At 45.9% G+C, this 27,823-nt stretch overlaps 2 protein-coding genes across 2 annotated transcripts in view; one reads left to right on the top strand and one right to left on the bottom strand.

Annotated features, from left to right (window-relative positions):
• Nucleotides 1-543: 543 nt before the first annotated feature.
• On the top strand, nt 544-3,050 carry SP8 (Sp8 transcription factor). The gene is made up of 2 exons (XM_075557581.1): nt 544-564; nt 1,548-3,050. The coding sequence occupies exons 1-2, from the start codon at nt 544-546 to the stop codon at nt 3,048-3,050; spliced, it is 1,524 nt and encodes a 507-aa protein (XP_075413696.1).
• A 23,588-nt stretch (nt 3,051-26,638) lies between these two features.
• Nucleotides 26,639-27,823, bottom strand: part of ABCB5 (ATP binding cassette subfamily B member 5) — a 124,935-nt gene continuing 123,750 nt past the window's right edge. The window contains exon 27 of the mRNA XM_075557582.1: nt 26,639-26,836. Coding sequence (XP_075413697.1) covers nt 26,639-26,836 — 198 coding nt within the window. The remainder of the gene's footprint in view (nt 26,837-27,823) is intronic.

The following is a 27,823-nucleotide window of genomic DNA, read 5'->3' on the forward strand; positions in this document are numbered from 1 at the left end:
ACTGCACAACCCCCCGTCCCTACCCTGGCTTGTCATACACACTGCCCACTCACGCCCTTCCCCTCCACGCTTTACTGCCCACTCCACGCGCTCCCCCTTCCGCACTGTCCCGCTCACGGCCACTTTTACGTAGTCACACTCATCTGCCAGCCCACCCTCCTCCCCTCTGCCCTGTCCCTGCAACGTCCGCTCCTCACGAGCCTGGCCACTTAGGCTCACAATTTCACGGTCACACACACACGCACACGCACACACAGCTTTGTATGACACTCAGTCGCCCTCCTCCCCTCCCCCCGCCGCGTCCCCCTCCCTGCAGCGGCCGGCGGCGGCGCCGATGACCTCACGGCGCGCGCGCGGCGCGGCCCGGCGAGGCCGCAGATTGGCTGGCCGCGCCTCCGCGGCACTTCAAAGCCGGAGAGGGAGCTACAATTGTGGTGGAATGGGCGGAACTGATCATTGTATTGCACACCTCTAAAAAAAACACTGCCTCTGATTTATCAATATAAAAAAGATCCTCTGAGAGGAGGAGGGCACTTTTGTGTGATGGCAACTTCACTTCTAGGGGTGAGTCTCAGGATTTTCTCTTGCTGGTTTAATTAGTTTCCTTTTATTGCCCATCCGAGGGGGTTAAAGTCGCCCCGGCCAGGCCACGGGCTATCAGTCTCTCTATTGAGAGCTTTTTTTCCTCCCCCTTGTCTTTAAATACAAGTGAGTTAGAAGAAAAGAAAGCGGGGGGAGAGAGGGCAGAGTCACTTTTTTCAGCGCAGGACAAGGTTCGAAAGGCATTTAGACAAGCCGCCTCGCAGCGCCCGGCCGCTCCCTGCCCGGGAGACTGCGCCCAGCCTATTTTCCATGCGACGATTTTGGGGGTAAAGAGCACGTTTTTCTTTCTGGGCAAGCAGCAGATTTCCCCCCTTCCCCCTTTAGAAATTCCGCAGATCGCCTTGTCTAGCAGGTACGTTGAATTCGTCTCGTTTTTACAATTATAGGTATGCCTTTTTCCCCCTCCCAATGAAGGAAAGCTGGAAGAGCGAGGGAGCTTTCCCGTTTGTCCTCTTTGGGTCTGGGAGAAACCAGCCAGGATGGGGTTATGGGGAGCGGACAGGATTTTCAAAGCTTTCTCTGGATTCCTGGGGACGCGCTTTTAAAAGCAAACCAATGGTCTTTCCCCAGGCTTCTCGGCAGAGGAAACTTCCTCCGCATTCTGGACTTTTTTGCTTGTTTGTTTGTGTCGAAGTGTCTGGGGCCTTGTGTGCACGAGAGTGTTTTAGGTGAGAATACTTGTCAAACTCTTCTTAGCGCGGCGCTTTGCTCCCGAACCAGACGCCGGCAGCCCTTCTTGTCCCCTCCCGTAGAGTAGGAAGCGGCCGCGCGCCGGGGCTGTAGAGGGTGCCAGGTGAGTTGGTGGCGGCGCGCCGCAGGGAGAGACGGGGTGCCGTGGGGCGCTTTGGAGGCGAGCAGAGGACTGATACACATTTCTCCCCCTCCCCCCTCGGCCCCTGGCCCCCTCCCCTCCCCCACCGCTTCCCCTCTCCTCCTCCTCGCAGGAAGAACCGCGGCTGGGCTCCACTCCTCTGGCCATGCTCGCTGCTACCTGCAATAAGATCGGCAGTCCCAGCCCGTCGCCCTCTTCCCTCTCGGACACCGCGTCTTCCTTCGGCAAAGGCTTTCACCCCTGGAAACGCTCCTCGTCGTCCTCGTCGGGCAGCTGCAACGTGGTGGGCTCCAGTCTCTCCAGCTTCGGCGTGTCGGGGGCCTCCCGGAACGGCGGCTCTTCCTCGGCGGCGGCGGCCGCGGCGGCAGCGGCGGCGGCGGCGGCCGCCCTGGTGTCCGACTCCTTCAGCTGCGGCGGCTCGCCCGGCTCGAGCGCCTTCTCGCTCACCTCCAGCAGCGCCGCGGCCGCCGCCGCCGCCGCGGCCGCCGCCGCCTCCAGCTCGCCCTTCGCCAACGACTACTCGGTGTTCCAGGCCCCGAGCGTCTCGGGGGGCAGCGGCGGCGGGGGCGGCGGGGGCGGCGGGGGCTCCTCGGCGCACTCGCAGGACGGCTCCCACCAGCCGGTGTTCCTCTCCAAGGTGCACACCTCGGTGGACGGGCTGCAGGGCATCTACCCGCGCGTGGGCATGGCGCACCCGTACGAATCGTGGTTCAAGCCCTCGCACCCGGGCCTGGGCGCCGCGGGCGACGTGGGCTCGGCGGGCGCCTCCAGTTGGTGGGACGTGGGCGCCGGCTGGATCGACGTGCAGAACCCAAACGGCGCGGCGGCGCTGCCCGGCTCGCTGCACCCGGCCGCCGGGGGGCTCCAGACCTCGCTGCACTCGCCGCTCGGAGGCTACAACTCGGATTACTCGGGCCTGAGCCACTCGGCCTTCAGCAGCGGCGCCTCCTCGCACTTGCTCAGCCCCGCCGGGCAGCACCTCATGGACGGCTTCAAGCCCGTGCTGCCCGGCTCCTACCCGGACTCGGCCCCGTCGCCGCTGGCCGGCGCCGGGGGCTCCATGCTGAGCGCCGGGCCGTCGGCGCCGCTGGGGGGCTCCCCGCGCTCCTCGGCGCGCCGCTACTCGGGCCGCGCCACCTGCGACTGCCCCAACTGCCAGGAGGCCGAGCGGCTAGGCCCGGCGGGGGCGAGCCTGCGGCGCAAGGGCCTGCACAGCTGCCACATCCCGGGCTGCGGCAAGGTGTACGGCAAGACGTCGCACCTCAAGGCGCACCTGCGCTGGCACACCGGCGAGCGGCCCTTCGTGTGCAACTGGCTCTTCTGCGGCAAGCGCTTCACGCGCTCCGACGAGCTGCAGCGGCACCTGCGGACGCACACGGGCGAGAAGCGCTTCGCCTGCCCGGTGTGCAACAAGCGCTTCATGCGCAGCGACCACCTGAGCAAGCACGTGAAGACGCACAGCGGCGGCGGCGGCGGCGGCTCGGCGGGCTCCGGCGGCGGCGGCAAGAAGGGCAGCGACACCGACAGCGAGCACAGCGCCGCGGGCAGCCCACCCTGCCACTCCCCGGAGCTGCTGCAGCCCCCCGAGCCCGGGCACCGCAACGGCCTGGAGTGACGCGAGGCCTGCCCCCGCCCTCGCCCAGGCCCCCTCCCACCCCGGGCCGCCCGGGCCCCTTCGGCCCAGGCCTCCACTCTAGCCTCCCTCTTCCGGGTCCTGCTCTCGCTCGCTCATCCCTCTGAACTAAACTTTGGAGAGGGAATCTGGACGTGGAGGTAACCGGAAACATTGTTTCTCTCCACGGGGTAGCACACCAGCGCCTGCCCCGCGGGGACTGGTCGTCCCTGCCCCACTCTCCTAGCCATCCTCCCTCCTCCGTCCGCAGGTTGGGTCGGGCGTGAGTTTTAGGGAAGGGAGGGGAGGGGGGTAGAGCTGGGCAGAGCCTGTGCTGCCTGGACCGCCGCGGGCCGGGGCGGGAGGGAGCCGGGTGGAGCCGGAGCCGTGCGGAGAACCAGGCAGGAGGCCCGGGGCCGAGCCTTCCTGCGGGGAGGCTTTCGAGTGCCGGGCCCGGCCGCCCGAGCGCAGCGTCCTGGCAGCTCCGTGGGGCGCCGCGGCCCGAGCACCAAAACCCAGTTTGCAGAGTTTAGCTCTCCCACCGTCAGCTCGGCCTCTTTTTCTTTGTTCCTTGGGGTGGAACCGAGGCAAGTTTTAGCAAAGGGCAGTCTTGGCGGAACGTAGCCGCAGCCTTCTTTCATCTTTGTAACATCCTCCCCCCCCCCCGCCCCCCTTTCTTTTCTTAAAACTAAAAAACTAAGACAAAACCCCTTCCAGTTGGTTTCCCTTCTAGGTCGTTTTGCCTCTAGCAGTGAGCAAGTCTTTCTCTGGAAACTGTGCTAATATTGATCCCAAAGTTATTTTGATCGAATTAACTTATGGGGTAGGGGCGGGGGTGAGGATAGGTGTCTTTTTCTTATGCAAAAATGCCCCTTTCCGGTGAGACCAGATTAACCGTCACCATGTTTGTCCTTTTCTACCTCGTTTTTTCACCCTCCCCAGCTTAATCTCCCAGTCGTTTTTGTTTTTGTTTTTGTTCGGTCAGCCTTCCATTTGTATAGTACCCATTTCTGTAAATTCTTGCAATTCATGGAAGATTCTTAGGGTTAAACTTTTTTTAAAATGTGGTTTGAGCTTATAAACAAGTGAAGAAACTATTTTATTTCCTACAAGGCTGTAGTTTAAATGCCAAAAAAGGGAAAATAGGAGGAAAAAAACACCTTTGTAAAATATATCTGAACCTAATGGTTTGTACAACTGGAGAATCGTTCTAGATTAGTTATCAATTAATTATAACTCCACCAATGTAAGGGTGTGAGGTGCAGTTGTCCAGGAGACGATTTTGTATAGTATTTTTCTTGTACATTACTTGCAGTAAATATTTGAAAATATATTGAAGTAAACTACTTGATTTTTTTTTCTTTTTGGTCACAAGAAAATATTAAGAGTTATTGTTGCGGCTCTGATGGGCTGCAGGGTTTTTGAACTCCTGGAGGTGCAGAGCCACAAATGCACTTTCGGGGCCTAGTTTTTGCTCGAATATGAATTTAGATAGGCATCAAATTGTAACTAAGACAATATTTGATATGTTGGATGACAATTTAATGGAGCATGTACTTATTTGCATTTGCTGGCAGTTCAGGCATAGTTAAAGTGAGAGTTCTCCTATATTTCATAACTGGGTCTGCCAAAACCCATGTATTAAATAAACTGTCCAAGTGAAACTCAACTAACTTTGGCCTTTGTGTATTTCCTGAAGGTAATATTGTTAACTGTTAATAAACACTCCTGATCCTACATTTAAAGGTTTGCAGATTCTGCAAACTAATTTACTCATTGTAATGTTGAAATAATTTGGATATTTCACATTGAAATGAAAAGCCTTTCTCTGGAACATTTTAGACTTGCATTTTAAATGCATGAAATGTAATTGATTTATTTGTAATATTTTAAATAGTATTAATAAACTGAGATAAAAGACTAGGCCATTTAATTTGTTTTCCCCCCCTTTTAACTGTGAAAATTTAGATTATATCCTCAGTTAAATGCCTAATTTAAGCAGAATATAACCCTGTTTTTGTGGTAATATTTAAATAATTGCCTTTGAGATAATACTTAGTTGGAAAGACCTGTTTGGCTAAGCTGTGTTTTCTCTATTTGCTAAGATAAAGATTATGGTGTCTAAGAAATGTAATTAATTATTTACCAGTAGATTTTAGCTCATAGCATCAGGATTTACTGACCTCTTCAAATTTGTATTTGAGTCACCAACAGCTTAAAGGCATTTTTCAGTTCTGCTTCCTTCACACTCCAAAATGCGCCAGGTTGTTGTCCACTAATTGCATTCAGTCTCAAAAAGGCCAAGCCTTACATTGGAAGATCAAGTCTTCTAAACGGAAGACATGGGTGTGGGGATAACTTGTGTTGTTAGGAGGTGGAAGGGGTCAAGCCAACAAAAGCTAGTTTTTGGCATTCCATGTCTCAGCTAAAGATTATGTAGAGGTAAATATCACCAGTAGACTCCTGTTGAAATGAGTTATCTGTTCTTTTAAAGTCTTTAAACAACCACCAAAGAAAAAGAAGGTTAAACCTTAATCTATTTACTAGGCTGTTGTTTATAGGTGTCAATGATGCCACTTAAAAAACATTGTCTTGTTATGTCTAAGTGCTTCTAAGCAATGGGTGTTCCTTGAGCCATACTTGGAAACATAAAATACTTTTAAATGTTGATTGATGTTACATCAAACTATTTCACCATTAGAGTAATATTATTTTAAATTGAATAAAAAGTTAGTATGTTCAGATTCATTTAAGTTTAGCTTCTTTCTTTCTGTTACCATTCCCTCCAACCCAAGTACAGTAGCCTGGGTATGCATCTTGAGAAAAATTGACATTGATGAAATTTTTATAAAGGCACCACTCACTTTAGGAACAAGGTGTGAAAATAGAGTGTTGTGAATATATTATAAGTTGAGGAAAACTCCTAGGAATAAGTTAGTGTTAAAATAATGCCGTTTGTGGCCAATTGTCAGACAACCTTAATCCTGCTGCCTACATGGATATCCAAGGCCTCAAATCGTGTGGCCTTGACACAGCAAGTTCTGATTTGTGTGTGTGTGTGTGTGTGTGTGTGTGTGTGTGTGTGTGTACTGGAGTTCTAAGTAATGGTTGTAAAAAGTAAAATAGTCTCTTTCTGTCACTTTCTTCCTAGGACTCACACGCAGAACACAGTTTAAGTGTTGTTTCTTTTTTATTGAAAGTTGCAGTGCTGAGGGATTCGGAGAAAACGGTTCTGAAGGAGTTAAATGTAGTGGCAGGTAAGAGGAAAGCGGCTTGGTTCATTTGTAATATCAGTTGTTACTGGATGGACATTTGATTTAAGAGGTGGGTGACATCAAGGAGAGAGATTACTTGGAAAAGGACTTTTTCAGGTGGTTGCAAGGAGACAGTTCTCTATTGCTGTATTGATTGGCAAACTTTCACTTTCTTTCCTGGGTCCCTTGCCTGGTTTTGCTTTGCTTTGTTTTGCTCATCACTGGATACTACTTCTAGATTAGTTTTCTGCAGCGCCTGTAAAGTCCCTCTTGGCAACAAGGAGCCTTTTCTTTTGGAAGGCTGGAGGATGAGGTACAAACTTGTGATTTCTCCTTTCTTTGTCTGGGATAAAACACCTCTTAACAGTGGCTGGAGGCCCACACCAATGCAGGCAGAGGCCAGGTCTCACTTTGAACCAAAAGACATGCTCCCAGCCTGCAGATCAAGGTAGAGTTAAACTAGTTGTTGACCCAGAGGTCAGGCCAGCATCTATCCGCCCACCCTCAAGAGACCAGAAAAAGACCTCAGGAGGGCTGGACTCAGGGTTTTTTGTTGACCTGTCTCATGGAGACGCCCAAACCTTCCTTACCAGGCTTTCCCTTGCCCTGGCACCTTCCTCCATTTCTCTCTTCGAATGGTCTCTTTCACTGAGAGGTGCGATTGTTGTGATGTGTGGAGGCTTATCAACTATTTTGTTCCAGAAACAGAATTTAAACACATATGATGGGTTGCTCCCCCATATCAGCTGAGACTGGGCAAGTGCCTGGAGGAGTTTGCCTTCCTTCCATCCTGCTCTGACTCCTCATGTTGGTGTGACTCCTAAGTGGACTTCCTCTGGGTACAAAACACAGAAATGAAGAATTAAAAACAAGCAGGTGATGGGACTAGACTCAGGGCTAAGGAGATCGATAATCTTGCCATCAACATTTTCATCTCCCCGTGGCTCTTTTGGTGAGATTATTGAATGGAATGTTGCAGACAGCCTGTGGAGGAATTTCTTGAAAACGTGTGTGTGTGTGTGTGTGTGTGTGTGTGTGCGTGTGTGTGCACGTGCAGCGATTGAAGAAACAAAATAAATTTGATTATCTCTGGCTGCCTAAAATAGTAGCTAAGTGTAATGAATCTACATTTTACTCAAATTTTCATACAAATAGCATCTAAGGGAGATTGATTTGACACAGATAATTAGAATAAACTTAAATTTTGAGGTTACTGATTTTGGCTCCTTCTGCCCAAATGGGCATGATTTCTGTCCACACCCCTCCCGAATACCCCTGTATCACCAATGTCGATCTTTTTAAAACCTGGGTTCTACATTTGTTTGTTTTTCTTTTTCACTCATTCATTCTCTCCCCACCCCACCCCCACCCCACCCCGACCTTTCTGGTCATGGCCTAGCAGCAGATGAGTTCTAATGTTTCATGAAACTGGTGAACAATCCAAAGGAGAGATATGCAGACTAGATGCAGTACTCATTTTTAAGTTAGGATTGTCGTTCTGAGTGACATCTTCTGAAGATTGTGTTTCAGAGACAATAATTGTTGCTGTTGTTCAGAAAATAAGATTCAGAAATTTGTGTGCGCACAGCCTCTGCCTAGCTTCCGGATTAAAGGAAAGCCGATAAGGCCGGGCCATCCTGAGCACAGCCACTGCACCGTATGGGGATGCGTGCCACCGCAGGCCGGCTCTGGCTAGGATGCACTCGTTAACGCAGAGGTGTTCATTTGCTATAGCAGGGGAGGGAGGGGGTGGCGGCGATTTATTTTCCTTGGTCCCTAGGCGCGCATTTAATTTAATTTTCTGCTGAGTCCCGGCGGCCTGGAAGCAGCCTGATGCATTTTGCTTAGCTCCTCGTGACTGAATGTCAGCGCTCTAAGAGTCCTAGGGACCACGAGGAGGACCTGAGGTGACCTAGAACCCGGAATAAAATGTCCTTTCACACAATTCTGTTCCCAGGGGCTTCTTTTACACCCACCCCCAACTTTGCCTTCCCGCAAAGTTCTTGCTACCTGAGGAGGGACTTTGAAGGTGGCCAGCTCCTTTGCATGCCCTTAGCGAGTTCTGTTTTACCTCAAACGTCTCTTTTTAAATGAATTGAGGGGAGCTTTTGAGCCCAGGAGAGTTTGCCTCCCAGCTAAACTATCTTCTGCGGTCCCCGTTTACCTCCCAGAAGGGCCAGGTCATCTCAGACCTCCGGGGTTAGATCCCCAGGGGACAGTTTCCGACACAGCCGGGACCCACTGCCAGATCCTTTTGGGGCGCTGTAGGGTTGGGAGGCGTTGGTGGTATGGCTGAAGCTCTCTGCGGAGTTCACCCCTAGCCCCAGACCCCAGTGCCCTGTCCCTTGCTACCCGAGCCACGCCCAGCGCACACAAAGGCACCGGGGCCACCTCCGCCCGCTGAGCGGACAGCGAGCGCCACCCTGTGCCCTGCGCCCGCTCTGCAGCGCGGACGACGCCCGACTGACCCCGACCGCCGCACGCTAGGCGATCACGGGAATCGCCGCCGCGCGCCGGCCAGTCTTTGGTCTTTGAGCTCCAAACACAGCTCGGGAGGATGACCTGCGAAGATTCCTTTCCCTTCCCTGGCTCTCCCGATCCTCAGCACTCGGCCCCCACGGTGCGCCGCGCCTCGCCAGCTACTGCCCGCGGCCCGCTCTATATACCAGGAGGGGCCCTTTGCCGGGCCCACTGGTGCTACTGGGGCTGCCACTGCGTGGTCGCGCTGATGTCACTCTTCCCTGTGTCTGCAGTTTCCCCTGGCCTGGCCCAGCACTGCCTGCCCTGCTTCACGTTCCATGCCCGTTTCTTGGTCTGTGTTCGTTCCCACGGCCTTCCCTCTCCACGAAGTGCAGTGTCCAGTGTCCGCTGTGCTTGGGAAGTTGTGTTCGTCTCCTGTGGTTAGCTTCCCAGAACGCCATTGGTGGACAGCAAAATTAAGTCCGACTGGCGACCAGAAAGTATTCGTTCTTTTTGATTTCAGCAATCAAAGAACAGTTCAGCTGCCCTGGCGCCTATCTGGGTGGACATAACACTCACACCACCTGTTGGACAGAATTCTCCTCTTTTCTCTCCCATTGTATCTAAAACCCAACGACCTTTCCCGAGACTCCTGTTCTCATTTTCTCTCCTGACCCTTAGGCCAGCCAGACATTTGGGGAGCTGGCTATGAACATTCCCCGGCCCATTAAGGCGGGGAGGGGACATCTGAAGGGGGTGGGGCAGACGGTAAGATTAGATTTGCTTGAAAGACTCTTACTTGAAGAATACATTACCAACCCTTAAGCGACTCAAGGGACGTATGGACTTGGTAAACTCAGATTAGCACCTTGCCTGCTTCTTCCAGGCGCCTGTAGGCCGTAGGCCCTCGTCTTGGAAGATTCTCATGTGGGTTCATGGCCCGGGTACCGCCAAGGATTCAACTGGGTGATGATGGGGATTGTGTTCGTACCACCCCCGTGCGTTTAAGGCGCCTTCTGATGAGGCTGCTGCGTAGACATCTTCCTTCATCAGGACTCGTGTTCAGGGGCCTCTCAGAGCTGCACACCTGCATGTGCCGGGAAATCCAGCCATACCCCGCGGGCAGAAGAAAGGTAGCCCCTGGGCTGCAGCTCGGCCGCTCCCGAAGCCCCTGCCTGTCCTAGCAATTTGACCGCCAGGAACTCCAGGATATAATTGACACATTCACCTCCGGAGTTGCCACCACCTTCCTCCCTTAAACCGGCCAGCGGTGACACGGTCCCCTCCCCCCTCTCTCCGGGGTCCGGAAAGCCGGGAAGCGCTGGAATGCCCAGGAATGCCGCGTTTTCTCACCCTATTGTGCCTAGGTGTCGCAAACCACTGGAGGACAGAGCTTCCTGCTTTGATCTCGTGTCTTAGTAATTCTTTAGCACTGAGGGGTGAGTTTAAATTAAATTTCTTTCTCCGCTGATAAGTTCTAATGGGCCTCAGAAGGCGAATAATTATGCAGTAACATTTCATGGGTTGTTGGAGTGGGAATTCCCACTGAGCTGTCACGGAGAACAGCATTTCCCGGTAAGCTCTATGTTAAATGAAGCTTCGCGAGTAACCGGCACCAGGAAAACTGCCCCCAAAGCAAACAAATAAAACCCAAACCCTTTGCAATCGGACTCGCAGAGACCCTTTAGGACAGAACAGAAGAGTAGAAGCCTGCCCCCTCGGTTTCCCAGGCTGTAAACCTTGACGGAAGCAGACTGCTGCAGGCAGGCAAGGGCAGGGCTTCCACCTCCTGGCCTTTGGGTTTGCAGCCCAGGGCCTAGCCACTGCACCACCGTGGAGAGTCTTTCAGAGCTCCATGCAGATGGTCTGATTGCTTTCCCTGCTGTCACCTTTCTGTGACAGCGCGAGAGAATGAGAGAGGAGTTTAATTGTGTTTTTTAAAAATACTTTAAAAATAATTATTAGAAGATCTTATTTTGTTGAGGGTAAGAGTACTTTGATAATTATATATACATTCCTGTCAAGACAAAGTGCAACCATGTTGAAAGCTAAAGCCATCTTTTCCCTGGAAAAGGGAGATGAATTACTTGCAACCCGCACTGAGCCTCACCACCTCTCATTGCCCACCCCCCACCCCCCCCTTGTTTGCTGGGTTACTGAGAAGACCCAAGATCTGGAGCTGCTTTGGCCCTGCCATTTGAACTGCCTGGTTTGGAGTTCAGAAATTAGTTTTTCTAGCCAGGGGTGTTCAAAGAAGAAAAACAAAACAAGACCAAAAAAAAAAAAAAAGTCTTGTTGCTTCATTCAAAATAGCCATCTACCTGTTAGAAAGTGTTGGCTTAGTTCCTTCAGATTGCGATTTATTTATTTTTCCGCCAAGCCAGATAAGAAACTGTCGGACCGACCATTCTAGATGAAATGTCCTGGGTCAGGACATTTTGATAGTGAGGAGGAAATCAGGTGCTTCAGCCTAGATCACAGAATTTGAAATTTGTAATTGAAAAGCACAATGCAACTCTTTATTGTTTTGTTTTTAAAAGAAATTTCTCTAAACAGCATTCACAGCAGTGTTTTGTGGCATAGTGCTTTTCCTTGTTTTCTTTCTTCCCTTTAAATATCTTCCTTTCAAAGAATGGCGCTCCCACAAGCTTTAAGATTTCTAAATCAACACATAGAAACTGGAGCCTGCTTATCAAGTTTTCACTCCTCTCTTGGCAACTAATTTGAAAGGGCCCAAACAATGAGGTGATTTACATTATGCTCATTTTCACCCGACTCTGCAGTGTTGAAAAACTCTGAATACTTTTGCCTTGGGTTATCTTTACATCCTTGGGGGAACCGATCCTTCCAGCCTTAGTTTTCACACCTCTCCACTTTAAGCGCTGAAACAGAAGAAAGTCGATTCTGCCTCCTTCCCCTGGAGTTCAGGTGATTGTCTACTTCAACGAAAAAGAAAGGATTTGTGCTGCCCAATTTTGCACCTTATTTAATGCCCCTAATTATGTGGCGCCCTATCATCAGGTTTCTCATCACTTCAGGAAGTTCGGTGCTCATTCTCATACACCGATCACTGCTTGGTTTCTCTCGGACATACCTGTCCTTTATCTTGGAACCATTCTTTCTTTTTCTTTTTCATAAGCAGGTCCTTTCGCCTTTCATTTGAACAAACAATGACCTGCCTTTGTGAGGGTTTGGGGAACCCTGGGCAGGTGGAAATGCATTTCAAAGATACTCACATTGATTTCATGATATTTAAATTATTTTCTAGTCCCGTCTCCTCTTTATCACAGTTTAGACAGGCTTTGTCTAGAGATGGATAAAGTCTCTATTTAGGAATAGGAAAGCAATCTCTCCCAAAACTGTAAGGTGAAAAATAAATTTTTTTATAGGTGGTAATTCAGAAGCTTTGGAACTAGATGCTAATTAGCTTTTACTCTTTCCCCAATAAATAACTCCATTGGCTTAAAAGTCCAGTGGGTCCATTTGGGTTAAAGGATACATCCTCACATTGTATTATAACTGGACCCTAACTGTTGATCTCTTGTGGCGAAGTGGGTAAAGCTCTTGGATTCCAACAGGAAGGTCTAGCTCCAGGGTGGCAGAATAGTGTGGCTCTCCATTTCCCCAACATTTCACAGCCTCTGAAGCCCTAGGGAGCAGTTCTTTTCAGTCCTGCAGCATCCCTCTCAGGATCATTTAGAGGCCAGTAGGCTTATACCCTCCCTATTGACACCTATTAGTGAACAATCACCATTGAATGCTACAATAGTAATAAACAGGACAGTAGAAAAACCTCTTAAATATTTAAATGGGTATTCTTAAGCAACATGTACTTGGTAGGAAGCATATCATACAGTGTATTGCATGTAATTATTAAAAATAACCACACTGCTCAGTGACATGTGAATATTTTAATGTGTATGCAGTCTCATCACTTCCACCTGTGGTTTTGCAGAGAACATTTTTGTTTTACAACCGGGAGATGAAGAAGCTCTAGAGAGATGGTACTTAAGTCTATGAAGTGGTTTGTAGCTGCTTTAAAAAATATATCTTATGCTTTAAAAGCAGTTGCTTGGATGTTTTACTTCATTCTTTTTAAAGGAATGCTTCATTCTGAAATAATTTTAGATTTACAGAAAAGCTGTAAAAAGATACTCAGTAGTTTTCTCCTACAAACACCTTACATCACCGTGTCAACTAAGAAAGGGATGTTACTATGGTGATGTTGTTGTATAATTTTTGGTGAAGAGGTAGGGGCAATAAATACCATTTGGTCCATTAATCAGGGGGGAGGGTACAATCTAGAAAAACCATTTCTTTTTGTTTGTTTTTGGTTTGCTATTTTGGTGTGCTAGCCTGTGCTGAACTTATATGATACTAAGTTAAGTAGAATGCTATTCCTCAAGAATAATGTTTTTAAAATATGATTTCTTAGAAATGAGAGGCTTTTTTCCCATTTTCTCCATTGTTAACTAAAATATGAGAGAATATATCCTAGTTCAGCTTTGCTTTTTATTTCACATAGAGAAGCAGATTAAATTTAAATGGTCAGTTTGACCTTTTCAAGTTGTAAAAAATATTTTTTCACAATACTCTGCTTCTGGCTGTTTTTTATTCTACAACTTGGAAAGAATCATTTACTCATTATTATTGCTCTTCACACAGAAATGATGAAATGTAAAGAATGAATTGATTCCATGTATTTCCCACAACATTTCTCCACTTACATTTTCGGGTTCATGTACTAAGCACTGAATCAGTCAAACTTAAACATTCTTTGAAATAAAAAAAGCATGCATGTTTCACACTCTGTGAATCAATAAAACTGCATTTTTTGTAATTTAAGTAAGATTATAAAGAATTTTACTCAAAAGGTCTTTATGTTGAATACATTTTCACTACCCTAGGAATGTCTGCGAATAAACAGGACTTCCAATTACATTTCAAATTTAGGTAAGCAACATTTTAAACATAAATATGGCCCTTTCAATATTTTGGACATATACTAAAATTATGTTTTGCTTTAAAATTATTAATTTGTCTTTTTTTGTAATTCAAATTTGACTGGGTGTTTTGTTTATTTGTTTTTTGCATTTTTCCTCCAAATACAATTCATGTAACTGTAGGGGTAAAATGGCGGGGGAGGGGGGGCACAGAAGAAGAAAGAGAAGGTAGTGTACAGTATTGATTTATTTGTGAGATTTTGCAGTAAGTAACAAAGTAATTTTTGACTGTCCGCAGAAGTGCTAATGGTAGGATTTTTGTACCATTTTGAAAGAGGACTACAGGACATAATAAAATTAGGGTTGGCCTGTTACTTAAGGGTGAACCTATGAAATGACTTCTGCTATTTCTCTTTGGTGTTGCTTGTTTCTAAGCTTGTCGGAGTTTGCTCTGGGCTTCTCGTGTACATGTAGATCTCTAGCTCTGTCTTGAAAACTTAGCTTTGCCACGGAACTGCATTTCCTTAGGAGCCAAGGAAGCAGTACCGTGCTTGCTAATGATTCTGGACTCAATCTTCCCACTCCTCGTACTATTTAGGCTGTGAAAAAGGAAGTATTTTGGAAACATGTAATATCTATTAGATCCACATGGGTGAGACACTACACTAAAGTTTCATTCCTGCTTATTCTAATTTTTCAGGTACTGTACACCCCCTCGCGAGCTGAATTGTTCTTCCTTTAAACTCCCTTAAATCTGAACTCCTGTATTTCTAGAAGTCGGATAACAATAGTTAACAATAGGGCTGCATATCATATTCGCGTGCTACATATCCTATAGATTATTTTCAAGTGATCTGAAGTTGAAGTTCTCTTCTTTCAGGAGGGCTTTATTTTTCTCTCATTCTGTGGAAGTTATACTTACTCATTTACTTATGACAGCATAGCAAAGAGCAATCTATTATGTCTTAAATGATTTTCCAGTCTGTGACTAATGTGCACTAGTACTTTAATTTTTCTAATAGTGTTCTATCACTTGATAATTATTGTTTGTCATTTCCCTCAGTAATAATGAAAATAAGGCTGTGTAGCTTACACAGGCTAATGAGGAGGAGGGGGAGAATGACTGTCAGTTTAGGCTTATCCATCTTGTCGCCTTCACACGGTTCTCACAGAGTAAGTCAAAGCAGTACTAACAGACCATGTACCACAATCAGATCAGTTATTAAGAATAAGGCAGGGCATCTTTTATCCATAGTCAGGGGACTTGTGAGGACTGAGATTCATAAATTAGCCACAACTTCGAGTTAGCTTCCACTGAGCAATACAGCTGTCCTGCGAGCGTTTGGAGGCAGGAGAAGGTGGATATTGGGAAGTTTAGGGAAACTGATAGCGGAGATCTGCTTCACGATAGCTATCCCTGCAAAATTAAACTATAAGAAGACTCCTCCCTTTGCCCCCCCCCCAATGTCCCATTTCTCAAATGATTCTAAAGGAGACAGTCACATGAAAGTTCCTATGTGTCTAATCATTTTTGCTTCCATCTTAACCCCGACGCTTACCCTTCCAGTACAAGTTTACACCTCCCGCTTTTCAGGACGGTCAGTGCTCGGCAAAGAGAGCAGTCATCTCCATTTCCCTTCAGGAAGACTCTGCTTTTGGAATCTCTTTGGGATTCTTGTCTTTACTTCCAACCATTTTCTCCATATTGACCCCCACCCCCCGAATATATCAGATTTTAACTTGCATTTTCCTCTACTAATATTAATCTTAATTTCTCTCCCTACTAACAAGTCTCTCCACATATTTTTAATAATTGTAAAATACTGCCTGGAACAAAAATATACTCTCCGAACAGTGAGCACTTAGTTATTACCCAAATGATCCATATTGAAAGCAGTGCTGTATTGGGCTTTCTATGCACAACTTCATTCTAAAGGCTGCTGGTTCTTAGGATCCAGTGACCCCGTAGCACAGGGCAGGGCTGTCCTGGTGGGTGTCTGAGGGTGTAATCTCAACCGGAGTAGAAAGTAGAAAGCCTCACCTCTCTCCGGAGCAGCAGCGACTGGTGGTTTCAAACCGCTAACCTTGTGGTTAGCAGCCCAGCGTGTAACCACTATGACGCTAGAGCGCCGTTTTTATTATCACCTGGGGGGAAGTTGATAAGAACACTTCGAGAGCTCTAGAGCGAGAATAAAGAAAGCCTAGAGGCACCGTAGTTAAAGCGCTGCCAACGCAAAGGCCAGCAGTTGGAACGGTCAGTGGCCTTGCGAGAGACGGATGTGGCAGCGCAGCCAGGCTCAGGGAAAAAATCGTGAGAGGGCTTCCAAAGCTGGTGGCAAAATCCTATTTTAATTCCACTTCTCCACAAACTCTTCTGAGGCCTCCTCTCCGGGTCTCAGCTCCTGTGGAGCAGCTCTGGGCTGTCCCTGAGGGTGGCTGTGACGAGATCGGCTCCACTGCTGTGGGTTTGTTAATTGGTATTGACGGAGATTCCAGGGTTACGCTACAAGAAGTAAGGCACCATGGTGATGCAGTGGACGCGATACACGTATTCAGGTACTAAGCACAGGGTCAGCAGTTCGAACCCACTAGCCTCTCCATCAGAGACCAAATTAAGCTTTCTACTCTTTTTGCTCTCTCCCTTTCTTTTTAAATGAGTTAGCACCAACTAGAGACAGGGTTTTCTGCAGGGCGTGCTAGACTGTTAACCATGTTTACTCCAGCTGGTGGTTAAGAGACGAACCAGCCTGGAATCTTACCAATACTGAGCTCTTAATCTTTGTGCATTTAAATAAGGAAGAAATGAATCTCCTTATTGCTTTATTTTTCAAACTTTAGATTTGTAGACTTTGTTCCTACAGGTTTGTCGGTTTTATTTCTTCTTTTGTGACGTTTCCTTCCATGGGCTGGCCCTTTTTGAGAAAGAGTCAGAGTAATGGTGAAGTGAGGCTGAATATGGAGAGACGGGGATTTCACTGCAGTGCTCTGTGACCCACGGTTCAGTTGTTTGTTGTGAATCCTAGATTGCAGTCCAGAGTGAAGGTGAGGAGTAACCTGAGCTATGATATTATTTCTCAAAAGAATTTTTAGAACCTAACCAGTTGATCTTCCCGATAAGAGCCTACACTCTTTTGCAGTGTCACATGGCACTAAAGTACAAATAAAATTGAATGTGTTATCTGAGTCTTAAACGCCTTCACATGTCTTTTTCTGTTACAACATCTCTAGGTATAAATGGTTGAGAAGTTAAAAAGGGTCAACCAACAAGTCTATCATTTGCTATCATCAGGTTGATTCTGACTCATAGTGACCCTTTAGGATGGCTTAGAACTTTGTGGGAGGAGAAAGCCCCATCTTTCTTCTGCAGAGTGGCTGGCGGTTTTGAACTGCTAACCTTGTGGTTAGCCATCCAACCTGTAACCTATTATGCCACCCAGTGCTCCTACCAATAAATCTATAGGATGCTAAAAAGAAACGGATTAAGGTTTTTATATTTTACTGAATCTATTACTGAAGTAGACAAGCATGTTGACCTTGGCTAGGGGCCCCACAGAATTGACCTTTGAAGAGAGTCGTTCCATTCATGATCATCGCGAACAAAGACTGTGACCAAATCAGCCAGTATTGCTCAACAGAAAAGGGCTATTTTTGAATTCTGATATTTTATGGCCACGAGAGGAAATGCTGGTTGGGTTGTTAACCATGAGGCCAGCATTTCAAAGCCACCAGGGGGGCCTTCTACTCCCGTAGAGAGCCACAACCTCATAAAACACAGGGGCAGTGGTCCCCTGTCTTACAGCGTTGCTATGAGACAGCATTGATTTGATGGCAGTGAGTTTGGTGAGTTTTTGGTTCAGAGGAACTGCTGTCAGTAAACTCAGGCCTATTTAAACATTAGTTAATTCTAAGCCCTTTACATTTCCTACAAAGCTCTCTATATTGTTTGGAAACATGAAGCTCTATGATGGATACCAAGATGACGTATACAGGAGCGTTTTCAGGAATGCCACTCCTAAAATGCCCTCAAAATCCTAGAATTGTTGGGGAGAGGGCAGGGGAGAGGCTGGCTAGTAGTGGGGCAGATATGAATTCTCTAACTAACCTTAGTTTGAAGAAGAGAGAGGTTTGTCTTACAGTAATATTTTCAATGATATTTCTGGGTTTTGTTCAGAAATAAAAGTCAGATCAACAAACACTAAATGCATACTTTGTGTTCAGTACTTCATTTGGGGTGTTAAAAATAAGCCTAGTGCATGATCATGAATCACAGGCTGAGATATGAGAATTTACTTATAATTGTAAAACAAAAGTAAAAAGATGTATTATGTTCTTTCTTTCATGGAAAAAAAAGGCACCATTTGGGGGAAAAAAAGTAATGCCATCATCTACCATTATAACTCTAAATTTAACTATTTAGAAATGTAACAATATAGAGGCATTATAGTTTCTTTTTCATTTGAAATGTTCCAAGCACATTGGAACTAGACTGTGAGTGTAATGTAATTCTCCAGAACTCAGCCAAATCTATTTTGTACAAAAATATAAAAAGGAACAGACGTTGATTAGATTGATTCAAATGAAGTTACTGCAATATCAAGTACATTTAAATATTCTGATGGCCATAACAAACTAATAGTGCTCACTGCTGGTGCTAGATAGATTTTCAGAAAGCCAGCAGCTCTTCTGTTTATTGTGTCCAGAGAATTCAGAGCCTGACACGAAGGAGACAGAAAAATAGGGGCAAGGACTACACTGAGGCACAGGAAAAAAAAAAAAAAGATCTTATGAGACATCATTGCATGCTCTACCTGTGCTCCATTAAAAAGCCTATGCACGGATTCTCTAAATGTAGTCACTGGTTTGTTCACAAACAGCGCTGTGAGCCCTGCTTTCTGTCAGTACATCCCTTTGATGCAGCCTATGGCTCTTGTTTGAGAAACGTGCTCAATTCCTCTCTCGTGCGAGAAAAGAGCTGTAGGATGCTCAGTTTATCCGCTTTCCTAGAGAAACACAAACTGGTCCAATCTGACTGGAGTAAACTAAGGGTGGTGCCTTGCACCTTTGGCTCCACAATCTGCCGTCATGAAAAGAGACGGGTTAACTCTTGTCTGACACCAACTTTCATGGAAGGAGCAACTGAAAGTGCAATGGAAAGTGTGAAGAGAATTTGGGGTGTTGACCCTCACATGATTTTAGAAGTACATGATACAAAGTTTTTGTACCTGACTTCCTTCTACTATCTGTGTTTGATTTGTGATGTCAGTCACTGGGGATTGTACCAATGCCTCTATGTTTGTCTAGGTTCTTGTCATAACGACTTCTTTCGATATATAGAAATATACATAATTTTTACAACCCACTCTTTGAAATACCAGTTTTCAAGCACTTTGATTGCTCCAGATAGTTTGTTTCCCAATTTTTGTTAAGTCATTCAACTAGTAGTTGTGTCAGAAACATTCTACCTATCTGAACTACTGACGACGTGGCCAAAGCCAGCCCATTTTCCATCGAATGCTTGCTACTCTTTCTCTCAGTTGCAGCATTTGTAAATCTGTCTTGGTTGTTGCGTGCTCCAGCTATCAAGAGCTTTTTTATCTCAACTAAATAGAGGCATGATGCATCAGCATGTGGGCAGCAAATGGAACAAAAGAGTTATGAAAAACACCCTGAAAATAAAAGATAGCTGGGTGATTCAACAGTGAAAGACAATCTAGGTAGATAGCAAGGCCCAGTCTCTCCTGACATTCATGCACGTGTGTTCGTGTGTGTGTGTGTGTGTGTGTGTGTGTTCGAAGGTAAAGGTTGGGGAGACTGAAGAGTTGTGGGAAAATGTCCTACTGTGGAAGCAGCTGTGCTTCTCCTTCAAGTCATGGCTGGGCTGGCTCTGAGACTTCCTCAGCGTGTGAGTGGGTAGGGAAACTCCAGTCTCCGGACAGCATAATGACCGACGGGAGCCAAGGGCCTCTGCATCTCTGCAGTGCAAGGAGGAGGGAAACAGCAGGCTGGTTTTTATGTGAACAGCCTCTAGAATTCTTTCCATTTTTGAAGGAAAGAAAAAAAAAGACTTTCAGTTGTACCATAGAGGGGAATGAATTAGCTGAGGTGGGCTCATGAATGAGCTCCATTCTGTGATTTCCTGGGTACTCAACTGAAGGCAGTTTCTCAATAACCTTGTGCCTCCTTTTCCCCACTTAGCAAAGTTTAAATAATAATAAAATCCATTATTGTCAGTACATCGATGTCTAAAAGACTCAGTCACAGTGCTTGGTGAGTGTTCTATGTTACATTACTACAATTAAGCAAACAAAGAACAAATTAAGTACCAGGATCATTCCATATTATCTTCTCTGTGCATTTCTCAGTATTAATTTCCCAGAGTTATTGCTTGATCAGTAGTCATATACCTTCTCTGTCATACTTGAGAGCCTTTCTCCTTTCCTTACCCTTGCTGGTACTGTGGACCTTGTTCTGATCCTCCACAACCACCTTGGGCTCCTGCTGTCCTTTAGCGCCGTGGACCTCTTCCTCTCTCACTGCCATCCAATCACTTCCCACTCATAGCAGAAAACTGCTGTTGTGGGTTTCTGAGGCTGTGACTCTTTACAGGAATAGAAAGCCCCATCCTTCGCCCATTGAGAGGCTGATGGTTTCAAACTGCCGACTTTGTGGTTGGCAGCCCAATGTGTAAACCACTTCCCCACCAGGGCTCCTACAAGCCCATAAAAGTTTTTCAATTTTGGCTCATTTGTTGTCTATTCACCCCTCTCATTTAAGGCGATTTAGCTCGAGGAATTGGAGATTAAAGAAATGCATGACGCTAATGTAGGCAAAAGTATAATTTTACCCAGACTTCCCTGCCTCTGGGGCGATGGGATTAGGGATTACATTTGTACCTGTTTTCTAGATGTTGTGAGGTTTAGGCCATGGGATCTCTTTTTCCTACTAGTCCTAAGCTGATTGCTAGTGTGCATTACACTCTTTATTGTTTGAGTGCTTTCAGATAGCTTCCCCCTTTGATTTTCTTCCTTGTTTGCTTCACAGTTGTGCAAAACGTTCTCCTAATTCAACATCGCCAGCCTTCATCCTTGAATCGCTCCCTTTTTTTTGGACTTTCTATTGGGCAGACACTATTTTAGCTGTGTATTATATGACTGTGATGTAGTATCATTGATGACTAAACAAAATGCTTTCTTTCAATAACAAATTTTACATGGTTTACAAACAAGAGCACTCCTTCATTTACATGTCCAGAAAGACAGATCAGTTTACCAGTCTCATGCTTCCCCTCAGTTCAGTGATGCCACGGTAAATGTATTCATTCAGTGTCTAATACCTAATTGCCTAACTTTGGCTTTCCTGAAATCTCAATAACTCTAACATATTTTAAGGCAGCCCTCATGAAATTTAAGAGGAAAAGCAGTTCTTCTTAAGCTGAGCTTCAATAATAGTTAATCACTATGACATCGTGCCCAGCAACATAATTACATTTGGTGACTCTTTTCGCATGCTCCCAAAGACATTGTAGTCAGATACTAAACTATGCTTTCGTCTAAGAAGCGTGCCTCGTTCTGATTTTTTCCTTGCCTTGGGATAGTTATAGTTTTGCCTGCACAAAGGAACCTGGAATCCACAGCAACTCTGTGTACGTCAACACGAAGGGAGAGCTGGACTGCAGCCCTTGAGCTAAATTTCATCTTGTGCCTGTGCTGTGGGTGCAGACAGTGTTTTTAGGGTGTGGCTTATTAATTTGATTAAACCATGTAGCTGCTGCCCAAACATTGGTTTTATCCTCACACCCAATGCACTCCTAATCCCAAAGACGGTGCCCTCAGCTCACCCAGCCCTCGCTTTGCCTGTTTCAGATGTGCCCACTGAAGCTTTGGTGCCAGGAAGGAGACTACAGATTCTGGAGTTAGACAGACAAGGTCCAAATCCAGGGTCTAATTATCAACTAGGTGTTTATTTCCTTATCCTTTCGTTTTCTTCATTTTAAAGGATAATACTAATATTATCCATTCTGACTTGAGAAGTCCCTGGCCAGTGTGAATGGTTAAGCACTTGACTACTAGCTGAAAATTAGGTGGTTGGCACCCATCCCCATGCCCCTTGGAAGACAGGCCTGGGGAATCTCCTACTGCCAGGGCACAGCCTTGAAGACCCTGTGGCAGAGAATGATACTCTGCACACCTGGGGTTACGATGAGCCGGAATCCACTTGACAGCCACTGGTTGCCTTTACAGGGTTAATGTCAGGACTAACTGAGATAATGTGCATAAACTACACAACCTTTACCCATCATTACAATCTATAGTTTAAAATAGTTTCGGTAAATTTGTTAGGTCAGAAGGATGTACAAAGCTCATATATTTACAGTCTTAAGGGTGCTGTTTTTACTTGCTAGCCCATAAAAGTAGAAAGAGAATACCAATGTTAAGACAGTAGATATCAGCATAGACGCCTCTTTATAATAAATCTAGTTTCAGGATAAAAGGAAAAGGCAGCAAAGTGAACTCCTGCAGCAAAAAGGGAAGAAAGGCAGGTTCATTCTAAGTTCTGGCTCAGACCCTTAGATGGAAGGTAGCTTGGTGCATGGAAAAAGAACCTGGCTTGGAAACAGTATATGCCTGCTCATGCCAGTTCTGTTCTCTCTCTCTCTCTCTCTCTCTCTCTCTCTCTCTCTCTCTCTCTCTCTCTCACATGATGATGTTGATTAGGGTGTTTCCAGGGGTCTCTGAATTTCTATTCTGTGCAAATCTATGGAAATGGGCTTGTCTTCTGGGCTGAAGAATGGCCTGCCAGGGCAGCCCATGTCCTTTTCACTAGAATCTGAATTCCAGTCATTCCACAGCCTTGCATGACAAAAGGAACTTTCTGGGTGTGATTGCATCAAGATCAAGAATCTTGACCTTGGTGAGATAATCCTGTGCTATCTGGGTCTGTATCTGTGAGGGTCCTTAGATGAATAAGGCGGAGATGGAGCTGGATTTGGGATGTTGGAGGAAGGAAAGAATGGAGATTGACACAGAAGCAAAGTGGAAGGGCGTAGGCCAAGGAATGGGGACAGATTCTTGAAACTGGAAAAGTCAAGGAGCTCCTTCTTCTCTAGAGCCCGAGAAGAAACAGAGTCTTTGATTTTCACCCGCTGAGATGGATTTGAACTTCTGACTTCAAAACTGCAAGAAAATAACTGTGTTGTTTTAAGTCATAAAATTGCACTAACTTGTTACACCAGCAATACAAGAGTAATACAGGCCTTATCAGTGTGGTTTTACTGAAAGGAGGCAAGTTGTACTGCTTGAGGTACAAAGGACTTTTGGGTGGGCCATACATTTCTTATAAATATAACTTTTAAATAAGCTTCTCAAATTCTAATAATTATGGCCAATGGTAGAGAAACAAATAAAGACTGCATATCTTTACCTGCACTCCTCTCGCTTTCATTTTTTCTAGTTTACTACCTTGATTAGTTCTTAGGAGTGAAATTTCCCATCCGTCTAGGTTCCCACTTGATAAAACCCCCCTTGAAATAAGAGCTCAGATCCCAAACAACAATGAATCATGCGGATTGACTTACCCTAGGAGCTATGTTCACAGAACACGTCTGCAAACCGCCTCTCTGAATACTGAGAAGCTGCAACAGAGTCAGTCGGCTGAAAACCAGCTTCTTAGCTCTGACCTAAGTTGCATTAACATCAGAACACACCCTAGCTTGTTCTAAGGAGTGGCAAGATATAAAGTACATCGGTTGGGTTAATTATGAAGCAAGCATGACGTGTTTTCTTTTTTTCTTCTCCTTCTCTCACTAATGTCAGTGCCATACCTTAACCTTGTTAAAATCTTTCAATTCAACTGTAGCCCCATAGGATCTTCACTGGTGTTTCAATGATTGAAGCTACATGGGACAGCTCTTCCTCGTTGGACAGTTCACAGGCTAAGACTGGCGTGACCCAAGGGATGCTGTAACGGACTAACATTCCTGGCCTGTTTGGCTCCTGGCCTTTCCAGCCAGCTGCCTTCCTGCACTTTGGCTTTTCTTGGCCAAGTACATTTATTGTGGTGGTTGCTCCCTTGAGTGGGCCCCTCATCCTGACAATCCCACTTAGAACCGAACTGAACACTGCCCAGTTATGCACCAGCCTTAAGACTGGTGGAGGAATGGCTTGCTGGGCTTCAGGAGGTTTTCATTGGCTGAAGTCCAGAAGTGGATCACCAGGAATCTTAGTGACCTGGTGATCAAATCAGACACCTGAGTTTGGAAGCTCTACTGAGACCAATTGAGTAGCAGAGCAATACAAAAGCTTCTGCTGAAAGAGGAGTGGTGCCCGGCCTTAAAGTTCACTGCCATGTATAGAAACTCATCCAGAGGGAGGGGACATTTTAGCACCAGTCCATACATGCACCTTCTCTTCTTATAATGCCCGGGCTGTAACAGATATTCTGTACATAAGTGATTCATTTTGAGATGACAGCGTGCATCTGAGTCCCTGTTGCCTCAACATTTATTTGGTGCCATTTCCTGTCTTGAGGATTATCAGTCTTTGGTGGCCCTCTTGTATTCTATGCAAGCTTAAGTACTTAGAAACCTTTCTTTTTAATCTCATGCCACCCCTGCTATCTTGAGTCTTTTATCTAATTGTATAAGTTGATTTGTTTCATTTTGAAATAGTGTGGTCCTTGAATTTTCATTGCCTAAATACTTTAGAGGAGTCCTGGTGGTGTAGTGGGCTACGCATTGGGCTGCTCACCACAAGATTAGCAGTTCGAAATCATCAGACCCTCTTCAGGAGAACCATGAGGTTTTCTACTCCCATAAAAGTGTTACAGTCTCAGAAACCCCAAAAGGGCAGTTCTATCCTATCGTATAGGGTCATGTGAGCCACAATTTACTTAATGGCTGTGAGAGTTTTTATTTGTTTTCAGTTATTTAGATCAGGTCTAATTTCTCTCAGGACTTTTTATCTGATTTGAGACGTATTCCTTGCTCTCAAGGACGCCCTAGTCTAAGGAAGATGGATACACTGGTTTCTGCTGGTCATGATTCACCCTGGCCTCAGCTCCAACTTCCTCGAGAGCCCTTGCTCTTGACTGCCCTTCCACCTCCCGGCTTGGATAGAATTCCAAAAGAGGACACAAAGAGAATGAGACATGATTTTAAAAGAAGGCCTGTAACTGCCTGGAGGCAGACATCTAAGGAAGAGACCCAGGTTTGGTGAAGGGCTAATGTTTGTTCGCAGTTTATGCTGGGTGACCGGGCAGGGCATGTGGCAGTGGCAGCCACTACCACTGTGCTTCAAACTGGATGCTTCTTGGCAACCTTCAAAGCAAGCCTCTCCCCCACAGGTGTTGCTGTGGTCAGGCAGTGTCCAAATGGGTGCTAGGCAGTGCATACCTGTATTTTACTGCCATTTTAAGAACAGCACAGCAATTGTAAACTTTAAAACGGCGCCAGTCTTTCAAAAGTCGCTGTCTCTGCTTCCTCCTGCCTTCATCAGATAATGACCCTGCGGATCTTGCTAAGCTGCTCTGAACCCCAATCCTCAGTGTGTCGGTGTGGTCCCACGCAGGCAGTGATTTTAGAGACTGGTACACCCTTGAGAGTATTCTCTCCATTAAAAAGGGAATCAAGGACAAGCGTGGCTATTCATTAAAAGAGGAGTGTTTTACTGACATCTGGAGGCACAACTACAATGTACAAGCACAGGCTCAGAGCACAGGACCCTGAGGCAGATCATTTCCAGGGTAGGTTGCCTTGCCAAGCTAGGTGACATCGTAGAATGGGAGCCAGAGCTTCTGCTCACAGGTTGATCAGGGCATCTATACAATGCGGTCCTTTTCTTTGGCCCACTCTACATCAGGGAGAGATGCTACCGAGGGTTCTCTTTCCCTTCACAACATAGTGGGAACACAAGCATTCATCTGTTGGTTACAATCCCCAATCCTACTTTTAATTTGCATTCAAAGAGTGGAATAGCATGTAAATGTTTGCACACTTCCTTTCCATATTTCAGATGATTACTAAGGTTGAAGGTGTCGATGAAAGAAAAGACACTTAAGAATAAAGATAATGCCAATGGACATACTTGCGAATGTAAGCAAGTGGAAAGCAGAGCTCATTTTGATCAAACTTGTAATTTACACAGGTCTTTTAACATCATACCTATAGGGCATACATTGAAGTACGTACAGAATCTAGGCAAATTATTTGATTGAAGAAGAAACATAAAGGCATCTACAATTGTTCACCCCCAATAGCATTTCCTCTTATTTTCGGAAGATCAATGCACGTGATGGAACCTTCTTCAGGTTGGATTGCTCAGACACTTCACTTGCTGGCCACGTGGGCAATAGCTACCAAATTCGGACAGAGCATTCACATCATAGTGCCTCCTGTACCCAACCCAGCGATGAAGCAGAGTTGTAAGAAAGAGTGAACATCTGCTTAGAAATGAGAGCTACTCCTACGGTCTGGAGACTAAGGGACTAGTCCAAAGTATTTGGATACATGGCACAAAGCCCTGCAAGTCTCACGTCCAAGTGTTTCTCTCTTCAACGACATCTAACCTTTCGTATCTACAGCCATTCCATTTAGTGACATCAATTGTCTTTCCCGATAGGAACATATTCTGGATTTGATAGCAGACTTTGATGGGAGAGTAAGTCCACTTTGCAGATAATGGCCGCGAGAGCAATGTGCTAGAACATGTGAGGGGTACAGGCATTCTCTAGCTTCACTGAGTTTAACAAACTGTTGTTTCCTCTTAAAAATTGGGAGGGAAGATGGTGTGTAAACACACTCTGTGACTTCACTTGGGTAGCATGATCCTAGGTATAGGTACTTGCAATAACAAAAGCTAAAAGCAGGTCAAATAATCATTAAGGACTCTTTCTTTCGCTACAGGCGGTTCAGAACGTCTGCCCACTTTCCAGTGGGTGCTCACTGCACCGACTGAGCATTGACTAGCTTGAAGTAGATGTCGCGATTCCTCAGGAGCTCTTGATGCGTTCCTTGTTCCTTTACTTTCCCATCATGGAGAACCACAATCAAATCTGCATTCTGTATTGTGGAGAGTCGGTGGGCCACCATGAGGCATGTCCTCCCTCTCCGGGCTTCCTCCAGGGCTTGCTGAACCGCCTGGAAGAAAGACAGCCCTGATATCAGCGACTCTGTTTAGATGCAGATCAAGAGGTCGAGAAAAAAAAAAAAAAAGCAAGCTAGGTTGTCTAATGCAATCTTCATTTCATTTGCTTAGCCCCAAGCCAACTGGCCTGCTTTGTGAAATACTCTCCCTACTCAGTAGACATCTGGAAAAAGCAATTCTAAAAAATTCTAAGAACAATGGCCAGAAAGACTTGCCATGGGGAAAGCTTCTGCGAGAAGGGAGAAAAATGAAGTGGCTGTTTGTATGTAAGTGGTAATCAACAAGTTCGAACCCGAAGCCAAACAGGAGTATTTTCATACCTAAGTGGAATGCTCGCCTTTACCCGCTATTCACTTGCTCCCTTTCGCTCTTGGTAGGAAGTGACTTTAAGAGGGTCTGGCTTCTCAGCACCTCAGCTAACAATGAGGGTATAATGCTGGCTACAGGATATTGGCATGCAGAAGGAAAGCCAGTTTTTGTTGACTAGATAAATGCTCCATCGATGGAATCTCATTTAAATCATTGCAATAATCCTGTAAGGCCACGGCGCTTCTTCTTCTTTTTTTCTCTCCTGACGAGTAAACTGAGTTCCTAAGAATCCGGGTCATGTGACCAAGGCTGCACTGCTAGTGAGTCGAGAATCCCGAGTACAGCCGAGACTCGTCTGGTTCTAAAAGCCATGCTGCTTGCTTTTGTGGCAAGCACAGTCTCATTGGGAATGAAGAACGATGCTCACGCACAAATAGCAGCTGTAAGGGGATTAGCAACATGGGTTCTTGGGTCAGACACATTCTATGCTAGAATTTAGGGAGGTGACTTAACTGTTTTAAGCTTTTCAGTATTGAGAGGATAGCACATTATAAGCACGCCATATTATTCATGATTGTCGTGCATTTAAACCAATGTTCTTTTAACAAATAAATGCCTACTATGTGCGAGAAGATAATAAGGGAGAAAAACAAAAAACTCACTGCCACTGA

Source organism: Tenrec ecaudatus, chromosome 9 (assembly GCF_050624435.1).
Source record: "Tenrec ecaudatus isolate mTenEca1 chromosome 9, mTenEca1.hap1, whole genome shotgun sequence".
NCBI classification, from domain to species: Eukaryota; Metazoa; Chordata; class Mammalia; order Afrosoricida; family Tenrecidae; genus Tenrec; species Tenrec ecaudatus.

Excerpts from the sequence above, each read along its gene's own strand:
- SP8 (XM_075557581.1), top strand. The coding sequence starts at position 544 with ATGGCAACTTCACTTCTAGGG. Across the intron at positions 565-1,547 it reads TGGCAACTTCACTTCTAGGG|GAAGAACCGCGGCTGGGCTC; the intron begins GTGAGTCTCAGG and ends TCCTCCTCGCAG.